At 42.1% G+C, this 15,068-nt stretch overlaps 2 protein-coding genes across 3 annotated transcripts in view; both read left to right on the forward strand.

Annotated features, from left to right (window-relative positions):
* Positions 1 to 432: 432 nt before the first annotated feature.
* On the forward strand, positions 433 to 5,882 carry ubiad1 (UbiA prenyltransferase domain containing 1). Its single transcript, XM_052059279.1, has 3 exons — positions 433 to 1,254; positions 2,184 to 2,810; positions 5,092 to 5,882. Exons 2-3 carry the CDS (start codon positions 2,243 to 2,245, stop codon positions 5,577 to 5,579), a joined length of 1,056 nt encoding a protein of 351 aa, XP_051915239.1. The 5' UTR covers positions 433 to 1,254; positions 2,184 to 2,242; the 3' UTR covers positions 5,580 to 5,882.
* Positions 5,883 to 7,176: 1,294 nt separating this feature from the next.
* mib2 (MIB E3 ubiquitin protein ligase 2) overlaps positions 7,177 to 15,068 on the forward strand; it is a 43,645-nt gene continuing 35,753 nt past the window's right edge. Inside the window, exon 1 of one of the 2 annotated variants that reach the window (XM_052059172.1) lies at positions 7,177 to 7,335. Coding sequence is in view for 1 of the 2 variants with exons in the window: in XM_052059170.1 (XP_051915130.1) it covers positions 14,383 to 14,452 (70 nt within the window). In the remaining variant the exon portion in view is untranslated. Of the gene's footprint in view, positions 7,336 to 14,291; positions 14,453 to 15,068 lie in introns of those variants that run through there. The other variant, XM_052059170.1, reaches the window with a different exon arrangement.

Below are 15,068 nucleotides of genomic sequence, written 5' to 3' on the forward strand. Positions count from 1 at the left end.
CGTGGTTGCTCATAGTTTTTTGTTAATGTCTGTGTAGATTCACAAGCATCCACGTTGCGGTGGTCCACAAAGGACTTGAGAGAAACGGTCTCTCTGTTTTTTTTTAAATCCGTGACTGAAATAAGACATACAATAACAAACGAACACTACCTTGTAAGTGCAAAAACTTACTCGTGATGTAGCGAGGGATGACTATAAAGCCACCATTTTAAACTGAAATAAGGAATTTATAACTGAACAAGAAATATATTTATGATATATTTCAAAACATCGTCGCGACACTATTAGAAACTTAATGGGTGTAAATAACTATTTTTATTTCAGTTAAATGTTGTAATGTTAACTGGTGTATTAATCATTACATTGCAGACGCCGGTACGTATAGGGATTGTAAAAAGCCGAAATAATTGTTTTCCGCGTGGTCTCGTCGAGCCTTTTAGACGGTTGGACGCGTCACCGAGGAAATGGTGCCGGTCAGACTCATTAAGGGTAAATGCTGAATGGCACTGCGGTCAGGCCAGCCTCCACTTGCGAAATTGAAATCAAGACAGCCGCCAGAACGATTTTTGATTCTCTGGATTACGGTAATGTGTCATCTGCGAGTGACGTCACCACCTTCAAAATAAAATAGTTTTAACTAATGCATGGACGTCACACAAGTTTGTATGTTAAAATGGTTATAAAATAATTTATTTGCTGTCAGGAACCGTTGAATTCACCCAAGGAAAATGAAAACTCTCTCAGAATAGCACCAAATATGTCTTAGACCTGGTCTGGTTGAGGGATAACAAAAATTCAGTTTGAATGTTTTATTTTTCAAAGCACGTCAAATTGTAGTCATTGATGTAAAGTTAACACAGACTTTATTTTCTATGACAACTTCAGAACGCTTGGCGAGAGAGTTGTCATTCTCCCCGAGTGAACGGATCGTTGCCTGGCTGCTAAGAAAGTATTTTATCGCATTATTTTAAAACCAAACCACTGACGTGCATGCATAAAATGGATTACTTTTATCTTGAAGGTGGCCAACGCCGCTTGCTGGCGGCAGATTACCGTAATGCACAGTATTGCTTATCGCTGTGGCGACTGCCTTGACTTCAATTTCACGAGTTGAATGGCCACCGAGACGAGACCCCTCTAAATTGACACCCAGAATTTGAACACGCTTTTTGTCCTTCTTGGCTCCGAGTGTGGCCAGCGATGCCCGCCTGTGACCCAATGGACTCTTCGCTTCTCCGGGGGAAACCATAACCCGTAAGGAAGCGCCGTGTGACTTCTTCCCCTTCCATGCTGTCCGGACGAGTTGAACGTTAGCATCTTTTAGTGGCTAGCCACTTAGCTTTAATCCTGTAATCTCACTAGTTGGCCTCCAAACTAGACATAAAGTGAACGTTGCGAATACACTCGTGTGGTATATATTTTGGTGCCAATACAGATTGTGGGGTCCTGACTAAAATATGTATTTTAATCCTCTCGCGTTAGTGCTAGTATGCGACCAAAATATTGTCCAGTGCCATTATGAATCGAGTGTTTGTATTGTTTTCACAAGTAAAATATGATAGCAGCTTTATTTTATGCGTTATTTTGTCCTCGTGGAATGCTACGTGTTAATATCCAAACCAATTCCAATGAAGTAGAAAAATAAAGAAAAGGTGATGTAACACAGTGACATACATGACCATGCACTTGTGTTTCTTTGGAACATGTTGCACCCATAAAATTCTGAGTTGATGATGATTTGCTAAAACCAATCAAGTTTATCAGTTTCCACTTTAATCATCTTGTCTTTGTAGTGTATTCAATTCAATATAGGTTCAACAAAGATGTGATTTGGACCTTCAACCACTAGTATTTCATTATTACCTTTAAAAATATAATCTATGTTGTTTGATTCTTCTTCCCTGGAACACCATCCGCTGCGACCCGACAGTTCAGATTCAGAGACTGTTCAACTCGTATTGCACAAACGCCATATTAATCAGAATGCTACGTTTGGTCTAGAGGCTGCATAGAACCTTTTTCTATTGATTTCCCTTGAAGTATGCAGCTAAACGGTTGTTCTGTTTGGTGCTCATGACATGCGTTAACTTGCTTCAACCCAAGGTAGTAGCTTTAATTGGCAAACGTAACGTGCGTTGATGAAATGGAAGACTGTGTCACAAATATGTTTGTCCTTTTCCAAGGAACACCTGACTTTGACATCGGGCGTCATCACCGCTTCTATTAATAACCGGCTGAAGAAATGACTGAGGAGCACAAGTACGGCATGGCAGAAACATTTGTTCTAGCCGGATCGAACGGCCTCAATGGGCAACTGTGGCACCCAGCGACCACTAACTCGCAGAAAGGAGATCACATCCCGGGTGCCAACCATGTGTCCAGAATGGCCCGCGTGGCCTCCGACGTCAAGCACACGTGCGCTGCTTACGTGTTGGCGCTCAGGCCGTGGAGTTTCAGTGCCTCGCTTACGCCGGTGGCCCTCGGCAGCGCGCTGGCGTATAAGCTGGAGGGATCAGTGGACTTGGTGGTCCTCATGGTGTGCGCGGTGGCCGTGCTGGTAGTGCACGGTGCCGGCAACCTGGTCAACACCTACTACGACTTCTCCAAAGGCATCGACCACAAGAAAAGCGATGATAGGACTCTGGTGGACGAGATCCTGGCGCCCCAGGACGTTGTCATGTTTGGAGCCTTGTTATACTCTTTGGGGTGCTTGTGTGCCACATTGCTCTTCTTCCTGTCTACCCTCAAACTAGAACATCTCGCCCTGATTTACTTTGGGGGCCTCTCCAGCTCTTTTTTGTACACCGGAGGTAAGTACATCACCCATTCATCTACCACTGTGTATTTTTTTTTCACTCATATTTTAAACTGCAGTGCTCTTGTGCACATATGACGACCACCCGGCAAATGACAATGACATTCAAAACAACTTTAGCTGTTTATTCCCGAGTGACATTTGCTTAATTTCGCTTTAACTTCACATTAAACGTGCACAGAAATGGCGCTGTAGTGATTCAGTAAGGCAAATAATTTGGTTGCCCCAAAAAAGTTTGACAATACAAAACCATACACATTCAACGTCACAGATGCTCCAGTAGAACGTAAATAAGGATGTTGACTCTATTTGAGATCTGCACCACCTATGCAGACGTGATTCAGTTTAACCCTTCTGTGCTCCAAATTAAATTAGGACTTAAGTTACGCATTTTACAATTTTTGTAATGATGTATTTTGTGTTATAAAAACATTTTTTTTTCAAACACTCAAAATGTTCAGAGGCATCCGTGCTATCCATACATATATAGTTTTTATTAGTTCTTTGGGATTTTTTATTCTTTATTTTTTGCAAAAGAAAAAAAAAATTGTGTCTGGAGGTCCCAACCAAGCCCTACTAACAATCCCGACCGGACGTGTTCATGTAAAATGCGTTGGTTTGAAGCCTCCTGCAAAAAGACAAACTCATTTGCGATCCTCTGGCGCCACCTAAAAGTTGCACAATTGGAATGACCTCAACCCAACAATGTGGCATGCATACGTCTGTCCAAGCGAAAACAAAGCGATTGACGTAAAAATCACGGGAAATGCATGTATACACATTAGGTTTACGATGCATTCAAAAATATGAATTATAATGGGTCTCTATGGTGCAAAATATGTAAATTGTGAAGATTACGGAATCAAAACCTTTTTTATTATTGCTGCAATGCCTGAGAATGATCAGCCGGTGACGTCATGAAATTTAGGCCATTTTAGAACCCCTCCATAAGTTTCAGCTCTCTCGTGTTTTTCTGAATGCCTTTGATTCAAAGACATCATTTTACATTTCTCGCAAGCGGTGCACTACGAGGGTTAATCATGCAAAATCCGTTTTCGTCCAATTAATCCATGGGATCATCGGTAGAATACTCAAATCGAGAAATTTACAGGTGCGCTGGTGGTCGTGTAACGTTCAGAAATGTAGAATTGTGTATTTATTTGCATATAAACCATTACGGCAGCGGTTTTCTGTTAGATCTCGGTGAAATTATTGATTTCGAGAATATTTGGAAACGCATGCGGTTTGGGTCTCTTATGTCGGTTGTCTATCGAGACAGACCGAGAGAGTGTTAAGTGTTGTGTGGTGGACTTTTAGAATCTTAGATGTTTCTACAACTGGATTAAAAGGTACACGCGGTATTTTATATTTTGTTTATGTATTGAATGTTTGCGTTTGTCTTTGTTTTGGATTTCAGGGTATGCGGCGTGGTTCTTTACCGGAGTTAGATTCACCATGTGTGTTGGAAATGCGCGTGACGTAGCAAGGAGTAATAGACAATACAATAATAATACATGGGCGGCCCGGTAGTCCAGTGGTTAGCACGTGGGCTTCACAGTGCAGAGGTACCGGGTTCGATTCCAGCTCCGGCCTCCCTGTGTGGAGTTTGCATGTTCTCCCCGGGCCTGCGTGGGTTTTCTCCGGGTGCTCCGGTTTCCTCCCACATTCCAAAAAACATGCATGGCAGGCTGATTGAACACTCTGTCCCTAGGTGTGAGTGTGCGTGCGAATGGTTGTTCGTTTCTGTGTGCCCTGCGATTGGCTGGCAACCAATTCAGGGTGTCCCCCGCCTACTGCCCGAAGACAGCTGGGATAGGCTCCAGCACCCCTGCGACCCTAGTGAGAACCAAGCGGCTCGGAAGATGAATGAATGAATGGTTGTTCGTCTGTGTGTGCCCTGCGATTGGCCAGCAACTGGTTCAGGGTGTCCCCTGCCTACTGCCCGAAGACGGCTGGGATGAACAATTTGAACCTGAAACAAACATTTTTACGTACTACTGATGATTTTAGTTTTACACAGTACCGTACAAAACTATTTGGGCATGAAAATATGTGGGCCGTGTACACTATCAATGAATATCTAACATTTGGCATTCCAACCACTAATCTTGGGAAAACTTGCAGAATGAAGGCTCAAAGCCTTCTGATTTGATTAGCTATTGTAGCGCAAATGAGCACATGGTCCATTGATTGTTATTAATTTTGGCCATTGCGTGTCACCGCAAAGTTGAATGACTTGCTAATGGCATCTTTTTTTCCCCCCCCCCCATCCTCAGGGATTGGTTTAAAGTACGTGGCCCTGGGAGACGTGGTCATCCTCATCACTTTCGGACCGCTGGCCGTCATGTTCGCCCACGCCGTGCAGGTGGGCTACCTATCGGTCCTGCCGCTTGTATACGCCGTCCCACTGGCCCTCAACACGGAGGCCATCCTCCATAGCAACAACACCCGAGACATGGACTCGGACAAGCAGGCGGGAATTGTCACGCTGGCCATCCTCATCGGGCCCACGCTCTCCTACGTGCTCTACAACCTGCTGCTCTTCGTCCCCTACGTGCTCTTCTGCATCCTGGCCACGCGCTACACCATCAGCATGGCGCTGCCCCTGCTCTCGCTGCCTATGGCCTTCCCCCTGGAGAAGCAGTTCCGTAGCAGGTGCTACACCAAAATCCCCCAGAAGACAGCCAAGTTGAACTTGCTCATGGGACTGTTCTACGTTTTTGGCATCATCCTGGCACCTCGGGGCAGCCTGCCTTTACTATGATTCATATTCGGTTGACTTTGTGTACTTCACATGCTTTAATTTATTGTCTAAATTATGTGTACTGTAGAAGTAGAGAGTTTCGCTTTTTCTCTCGGACACTGAAGACAGTGTATCAGTTTTAAGGTCAACGCCGAGTTGCCATATTTCTTCAAACGCAGATGCCCGAAAATAACGAAACAATATTGACTTTGGTACTCCTTTCTTTGAACATACTGTTAACTTCTACAGTGTGGTATTCCTTTTGGGGGGTTTGCCAGCCAACAATGTTTCTTTGCATTGTAATAAAAGTTGATGACGCTTTAATACTTTGTCTTCATTTTTTTTCTTTTGTTTACAGACTAATAAATGAACCGGTGGGGGGATCATATTGGCGTATTTGGCGCATTCTATTGAAGGACTATTTTAACAAAACCAGCAGGAGACATTTTCATCTGTTTATGCAGAAGAGAATAGTCATTCCAAATACATGACTACCTATTTCACTTTAGTGTTTCCGCGATGAATTTGTTTTTGGCTGTTCCGTTAAAAACAAGAAGTCGCGTTACAAACTTACATTGACCAGCAGGGGGTGCTATTTGATAATCGCTGAAGATGCAGTTTGTTTTTACTCTTGCTTTACTACTCCTGAAAATCGGTGCTGTATTTGAACACCTGTATTATGTTTGTCGAACTTTACATTGAAAAGTTAAATCCGTTCACTGCATTTAATAAAGGAACACTTCCATCCCTCCTTCAGGCTCCGTAGAAATAATTAGATTTACCCTCCCGTTGTACTTGTGTGAGCTTCTCCCCGCATGGCGTGAGGGCAATGAAGCACTAATGGCTTCACCCATGTTTAGATTTTTTTTTTTAGTAACCAATAAATCCGAATGATTACGTTTTACAAAGCCCCTTTACAACAAGGATCTAATTAAAACGGCGAATGGCATTACCTGATTTACAATGTTGAGTCCATGATTTCCTGACGACATGAATGTGACTGAGATCATCTCAATTGGGAATTACTATTTCTCTTACCACCACCAGCACCGCCACTACTACTATTACTACTACTAATTATTATTATTATAGCGGTTAGGTGGAAGAATAATTAGCACAAACACCTCACAGTGCTAAAATCGTGAATCCAAAACCGGGCTCCGGCCTTCCTGTGTGGAGTTTGCATGTTCTTCCCGCGCCTGCGTGGATTTTCACCGGGTACTCTCCACGCGAGTCAGAAAATTGTACCACTATACCATCAGCGACCTATTATTATCAATCCATCCATCCACCCATCCATTTTCTAATCTGTTTATCCTCGCGGGCGTGCTGGACCCTCTTCCAGCTGTCTTCGGGCAGTACCTCGAACCCTGCCACTCTGCTCTGTGAGGCAAACGTGCTAACAAGTCTATCACCGTGCCACCGCTATTATTATTATTATTATTATTATTGTTGTTGTTGTTGTTGTTATTATACGATATTATAGTCGATATTATAATATCAGTACCCTCACTTGACCAAGAAGTGGATGGCCAACGTACGTAATTACAATAATATAAAATTAGGAACAGAACTCCGTTACCATATAAACGGGAGCACTCGAACGCCCCATCTCTCGTGACGTCAAACATGGGGCGTGTTGTCATGGCCGTGCGCTGCGACCGCCTCAGTTTAGTACACATTTATTTCCTTTAAAAGCACCCATGCTGTCGTTGGTCGGAGACCGGATTATGGGATTATTGATTGACACAAAGTAGACACTCTTGACAAAGATCCGGTGAGTAACTGTACTGTGAAAGAAATTGTTTTTCACGCCAATCAACGTTGCCAAACATTGGTTAGCTTGCTAGCGTCAGCGTTTGACAGGCTAATAACACGCACCAAGCCCTCAGTCATCCCCAGACACACTCAATATGTCGGTCACTGTTTGTCTAGTTTGTTTCGGAGTGGTCTGTTCGGACGAATGCGGGCAGCATCTTCTTCCAATTGACCGAGTATCACTGTGTGAATAAAGTGCTTCTGTAGTGGCTGTGGATGTGAGCTGAAGCAGGTGATTTTCACTTGACAGCCGACTATAGGGTTATTTCGCCTATGACGTCGCCCGTGTGTTTTGGTTTACATTTTTTAGCAGGCTTTCGAGCATCTATTCTATATCCTTGATGTCCAGCGTAAGGTCCGTGTCCGAGTACGCACTTTGTCCTCATGTAAGACAATTCGGCGCACCAATAGAACGACGAGATCCAACGCTCTCACTAATAGTTTCTACTACTCGTACAATACATCTTTATTTATATAGAGCAATCACAACAGCTGCCACTGTAACAAAGCGCTTTGCAGAACATTCAACATAAAACGATACAATAGAACACATACCACCTTTGCCCAAGGAGTAAGCATTTTAATTTACTAGGAAACCACTGTGCTACACCACTAACACCACTCGACCTAAGTAGTAATGTGTCAAATACTACTTCAGCCTCATGGACCCTACTAATAGCATCAAAATTCCCTCTATTAGTTTTGCTTGACTAGCAACTAGTAGTTCTTGTGCTAATATAGCTGCAAGTGTGCAGCAAATTTGCTATTATTTTCAATACCCTTGATTATCGTCTTAAGACCTACTTATGAATACATCTGTTGACAACTGTGCGCTACGAGTATTACGAGTGACATAAAATTGTATTCATCAAAAACTCGCCCTTCTGTAGTACTACTAGTTGCACACAGATTACAACTACTGCACTGTTTTGTCAAACGAGTATCGTGTGGCTGCTCCACAAATACATAATGCCCAAATTGTCCTAGTCGCGTGTAGAGATGTCACTAGTAACATACAGTCATTATGCTAGTGCTCTGAATTGTCTTATTGGTGAGGCCAAAGAGCATATTAGTCATGGACTTTAAAATGGATGTCAAGGATACTGATTAAATGGAAAATGGATGGATGGATGTTCTAGAAAATAGCAGTTAACAAGGTAGGCAGTACATAAATATTAAAACACGAATCTATTACATTGTCTGTCTACATGTGCTGCTGAACCTTTTGTGTTCAGTACATTTCTTAGTGTTCTAGTAGTCGAGATGCTTTTTATCTTGAGCATTGGATTATTGGCCTGATAACCTCAGCGATGTCGTTGTTTTAGTTTGACAGTAAATTTTAAACTGATCTGTCTCGAAAGAACACTCGTATCGCAAGGCACCATTGTATAAACTGTTTGTGACTTTTTTTTGGTGGTAAAATATGTGCGTAGGGCCAACGAAGGTTGGAAAACACTGCTGTAGAGTCCTGAGAATAGAATGTCGTTTCAGACACTCATTATGAGAAAACCTGCCAGGTATTCTTTCATCAAAAGTCCCCCGTAAGGGCATCCCTTTTCTTTTCCTTGTGCACACCCCCAATCCAAGATGCACGCCCACCGTGTGCTCATTTGTAGGGTCGCAAATGGTTTTCCCTGAAGGATGTGAAGCACGTCCCTCATCTGGTACTTGTGTGCGCCTTTGCATACTGAGCAGTAAACACAGTGTGTCAGTGACCGGAGGCGGCGTCTTCATGTGATGGAATTACAACATCAGTCCCGCAGTTCGGTTGTACGTGGGAGCTAAGGAGCTTCGTCGGCCTGAATGCAACCGTTTGTCATGGACGTGGAGCAACTGTCCCCGGTCAGCCCCCCCCCCCCATCCCCCTCCTTCCATTCTGTCCCATGGTCATAATCCCTGGTGACACAAGGCTGAGGCTCAGTACTGGCAAGGGCAGCAACCCTCTCGTTTCTTCTGTCTCCAGCTTGGATCCTCGACAGACGCTCCGGTTTAGCATATTTGCAAGACGGCCTGAAACCGTATAACCGTTGTCTGTGGTAGACAAATCTCCCGCCCCCTCAGACGGTTCATTCAAGGAGCGCGCGCCACACCACGGGAAGCTTGTCCGAGCGCTGCTAACCTACGATGCGATAATATAGTACCCGTATAAGTCATATCTTCTATTCTTATTTTTTATTTTTTTAGTCGCTATTTCTTTAAGGCGTGCCCCCTGAGGTCTCAGTTTGCAGTGGATGGTCAGCTCAGGCGGGCCTAAACAAACACGTTGCACAGCTACCACGAATTTCTAACATAGCTTCAGTTTGAAACCTGCCACGTAGTTCCATATTTGGAACTGGGCAACTGCGAGTTGCCTACCTATCAGGGATTTTTTTTTTTTCATCCTGTTGACAAAGGAATGCGAGTGAAATGTTCCTGTTTTGATTTTTAATCTCCTTTTGGGGACAGACACTTGTGTTTTGCTTTTACTTTGCAGCATAGTTCTCTTGTTTCCAGCTCAATATTTTGTGGACAATGACATGTTTTGTTGTCGACGGGCAGCTTATTATTCAACAGTTTCACTGCTATGACAGTTTCACAGCTTCTTCTTGTGGGTTAAGGTATCAATAGAGGTGGAGTCCTGGAGTCTCTTAGCAAATACGCTACCTTCTGCGATAATATTGAAGGTGGAAGAAAGGCTGAACGCAACCAGCGTGTAAATGAAGTCTGAAGTTTAAGACCAGACGCTCACTGCCGCCACCCCTTTTGTGTTTAAAGCAACTGGATGATTATCTCAAAACGTGTAGCCGCAGTGGCTGTATGAACACATAGTTCCCGTTTGTTGAATAAATCTCGTCTGTAATGTTGGGCCTCTGATGGGAAGACCGTGTGAAAGCGGCTCGAGATGCACCTGCTTCATAACACCGCAGAGCGTTATCAAGAAACACCAGCGTCGGTGTAAACAAGCAAAGTGGCAAAATTGTGGTGTCACATTTCGAGTGGCGTTGCTCAAGGCCATAGTCAAAAGTGCAATTGACGCATACACTCCATGTGGACATTGCGCACATTAAAAGAAAATGCACCATCTTTTTTGCTTTTTAAAAAATTATTTTTTTTATTCGGATGATGAAAGTACTACAGTGGTACCTCTACTTAAGAGCGTCTCTTCATACAAAATTTTCAAGTTACGAAACGTCTCAACAGGAAAATATTGCCTCTTGTTTTACGAAAGAGATTTCAAGATACGAAAGGTAAAAATACAGTATGGGCTGCTACTCGCAGCTCCGAGTTTCATGAACGCAGCATACTTAGAGCTGCTCTGCCATTGGCTATTACCGAACATCATGCTGGCATCCCATTGGCTAAGAGGGACCTCTACCATATGTGTCGATGTGTGTAGATGGATAAATTGGTAGATATGTGTCGATGCAGCGTCCTCGTCATTCGCCCCTCGGATGCAATGAGGATGCAGTCAAAAGTTAAATGACAATCATTTTTATTCTTCACTCTTTTCAGTTTTTTTTTTTTGTACATTATCCACAACTCTCATTTATTGTGCAATGATCTAACCATAACACATATTTGTTACATATTTTGATGCATTTTTATGCTTGAGAAAACATTTAGGTCTGAATTTTGGGGGGTGGGGGGCTTAGAATAAATTAGAGCATTTAAATGGAAAACGTGTGTCAAAAATTTTCTAGTTAAGACATTTCTTCCAGAACCAATTAATTTCGTAAGTAGCGGTACCACTGTACATAGACCCGCATTGAAAAATGCATCCCCTGGCAAAAAAATTGGCTAATATTGCATTCATTGCGAGACACCGCAAAGTTTCATTAAAAAAAAATTGGGGAGGGGGGGGGTTCTTTCTACCTTGGGGGCTAGCTCCGGAGAAATCTGCGTTACAGCCAGAAAAATAATACAACTGCTATACAGCAAGCGCACACATCTGAGATCTGGAAATCAATCCGTACGTCAGCCAAAGAGGCTATAAGGTGAAAAGCACAAAAGTATATTAAATATTTCTAGAATCGGCAATGTTATTTGTGTTTGGTTGCTTTACTTGGCATCATAGAGTGCTCAGTGAGTTTGAGATCTACACCAGGGATGTCAAAGTCATTTTCGTCGTGGGCCACATTTTAGGTACCATTTTCCTTGGAGGGCCATTATGATTGAAATCATAAATAAAAGTAAAAAATAATAGTTTATGGAACTATTGTTTAAGTGATTGTAATGGGGTGTTTGGCAACAAAACCATGTGTCTCTCATTTATACATATGAGAATTTGAAATTTTGGTACATATTTTATTTAGCACGCTTCATGGAATTTGCCATGTTTGAATTGCTTTCGCGGGCCACATAAAATGATGTGGCGGGCCAGATGTGGCCCCCGGGCCATGACTTTGATATCAGCGATCTACACAATAGCTGTTCTCAAAATTAGATGCATTTCTGGTATTCACTTTAGCTTTGCTAAAGGGCTATAGAAACCATTAAAATGACTTGATTGAATTTTTTTACACTAAATTTATTTATATGCTGACCATGAAAGGTTACCATTCATTCCGTTGATATGCGCTTTAGGCCATCTCACCCAGCCCTGTTTCTAAACTTCCTTCAACACTTCCTGTCATGTTCTAATCTTTTGATTTTTCTCTCATTTATTACATAAGAGAATTTGAAATTTTGCTACATATTTTATTTAGCATGCTTTATGGAATTTGCCATGTTTGAATTACTTTCGCAGGCCACATAAAATGATGTGGTAGGCCAGATCTGGCCCCCGGGCCATGACTTTGACATGTGCGATCTACACAATAGCTGTTCTCAAAATTAGATACATTTCTGGTATTCACTTTAGCTTTGCTAAAGGGCTATAGAAACCATTAAAATGACATGAAATATTTTTTTTTACACGGAATTTATTTATATGCTGACCATGAAAGGTTACCATTCATTCCGTTGACATGCGCTTTAGGCCATCTCGCCCAGCCCTGTTTTTAAACTTCCTTCAACACTTCCTGTCATGTTCTAATCTTTTGATTTTTCTCTCATTTATTACATGTGAGAATTTGAAATTTTGGTACATATTTTATTTAGCACGCTTTATGGATTTTGCCATGTCTGAATTCCTTTCGCGGGCCACATAAAATGATGTGGCGGGCCAGATCTGGCCCCCGGGCCATGACTTTGACATCTGCGATCTACACAATAGCTGTTCTCAAAATTAGATGCATTTCTGGTATTCACTTAAGCTTCGCTAAAGGGCTATAGAAACCATTAAAATTACTTGATTGAACATTTTTTACACTAAATTTATTTATATGCTGCCCATGAAAGGTTACCATTCATACCGTTGACATGCGCTTTAGGCCATCTCGCCCAGCCCTGTTTTTAAACTTCCTTCAACACTTCCTGTCATGTTCTAATCTTTTGATTTTTCTCTCATTTATTACATATGAGAATTTGAAATTTTGGTACATATTTTATTTATCATGCTTTATGGAATTTGCCATGTTTGAATTGCTTTCGCGGGCCACATAAAATGATGTGGCGGGCCAGATCTGGCCCCCGGGCCATGACTTTGACATGTGCGATCTACACAATAGCTGTTCTCAAAATTAGATACATTTCTGGTATTCACTTTAGCTTTTCTAAAGGGCTATAGAAACCATTAAAATGACATGAAATAATTTTTTTACATGAAATTTATTTTTATGCTGACCATGAAAGGTTACCATTCATTCCGTTGACGTGCGCTTCAGGCCATCTCGCCCAGCCCTGTTTTTAAACTTCCTTCAACACTTCCTGTCATGTTCTAATCTTTTGGTTTTTCTCTCATTTATTACAGATGGGAATTTGAAATTTTGGTACATATTTTATTTATCACGCTTCATGGAATTTGCCATGTTTGAATTGCTTTTGGGGGCCACATAAAATGATGTGGTGGGCCAGATCTGGCCCCCGGGCCATGACTTTGACATGTGCGATCTACACAATAGCTGTTCTTAAAATGAGATACATTTCTGGTATTCACTTTAGCTTTGCTAAAGGGCTATAGAAACCATTAAAATGACTTGATTGAAAATTTTTTACACTAAATTTATTTATATGCTGACCATGAAAGGTTACCATTCATTCCGTTGATATGCGCTTTAGGCCATCTCACCCAGCCCTGTTTCTAAACTTCCTTCAACACTTCCTGTCATGTTCTAATCTTTTGATTTTTCTCTCATTTATTACATAAGAGAATTTGAAATTTTGCTACATATTTTATTTAGCATGCTTTATGGACTTTGCCATGTTTGAATTCCTTTCGCGGGCCACATAAAATGATGTGGCGGGCCAGATCTGGCCCCCGGGCCATGACTTTGACATCTGCAATCTACACAATAGCTGTTCTCAAAATTAGATGCATTTCTGGTATTCACTTAAGCTTTGCTAAAGGGCTATAGAAACCATTAAAATGACATGAAATATTTTTTTTTACACGGAATTTATTTATATGCTCACCATGAAAGGTTACCATTCATTCCGTTGACATGCGCTTCAGGCCATCTCACCCAGCCCTATTTTTAAACTTCCTTCAACACTTCCTGTCATTTTCTAATCTTTTGGTTTTTCGGTTGAAGTTTGTACCAAATATGTACAAAATATGCATAAGGCCCAGCATGTGACTCTGGCTACGAGAAGAAATGATCAAAAAGCTACTTTACAGTACCCATTTAAATATTCAAAAGCTCTTCTCCTTGGGACACAATCTCTTTGTGTGACCGTCCCTTTTTGATTTAATTTCATCATCTCACTTAAATGACTTCATGGCTTCTTTCATAGATAAAGACATCAGCTTTAGCGACGTCCTTGAGCAACATCTGTCAGTGAGGGAGAGGAAAACGGAGGGCAAGGTTCGCTTTCAAACCAAATACAAAGCATGTGCCTGAGAGGGTTCACTCCCCCATTCGTGAGATGACTGCCTGCCGCACGGCGCTCTCCAATACAGTCCTGTCCACTGTCCTACCCGGAATAAATGGCGTTGTCACGGCACACTGGAATCCAGCTGCCTGACATGTTCAAAAGTGGCCTGAAGACCATTGGGAGTGAGTATTTGAATCGGTGATCATTTATGCGCTTGCGAGTATGCTTATCCTTGCGCCCGTTGTTCTGAAAGGTCGGTAGCGTTGACTGAAACTGGAGTTGCTTTTTAAAGTCTCTTTGCTGCGGCCCGTCGACTTGGATAACGTTGACGTACTGTTTCGGCACAGCTTGAAATGGGGGGAACACGTAGGGTCTTATTTTAGCCCTGTCACCCTTGTGAAGAAATGTTTTCTCATGCGTTATTTATTCAGGGCCTGTATTGATTTTTGTCGAAGTCCTCTGGCCACCAGGCGATTCTGACATCAACCGGTTCTAGCCGCTTTTAATGCACACAGTGTGCGGATTGCAAAGCGTTTTTTTACCAGTGATCCGAGGCGTTGCGACCCGCTCCACCTTTTCACGACGGTGTCTGCGCACTTGTCTGTTTTCGGTGGTCCATGTTTTCTTCTTGTGCAAGTGTTGTAAAGTGTTAACACATTTTCAAAATGGTTGTTTTTTTTTTTTTTTGTGATTGAAAGATTCAATTATTATTATTTTTTTGGTATTATGTTCAACGAAGACAACTAAAAGAAATCTTAAGTTGTTCAGCTGACATTTATTATTTCCCTGCTTTTGACT

Source organism: Hippocampus zosterae, chromosome 2 (assembly GCF_025434085.1).
Source record: "Hippocampus zosterae strain Florida chromosome 2, ASM2543408v3, whole genome shotgun sequence".
Taxonomy (NCBI): domain Eukaryota; kingdom Metazoa; phylum Chordata; class Actinopteri; order Syngnathiformes; family Syngnathidae; genus Hippocampus; species Hippocampus zosterae.

What these genes read in the sequence shown, in the direction of transcription:
- ubiad1 (XM_052059279.1), top strand. Translation starts at nt 2,243, where the DNA reads ATGACTGAGGAGCACAAGTACGGCATGGCAGAAACATTTGTTCTAGCC. An exon ending in CTCTTTTTTGTACACCGGAG is followed by an intron (nt 2,811 to 5,091) that starts GTAAGTACATCA and finishes CCCCATCCTCAG; the next exon opens with GGATTGGTTTAAAGTACGTG.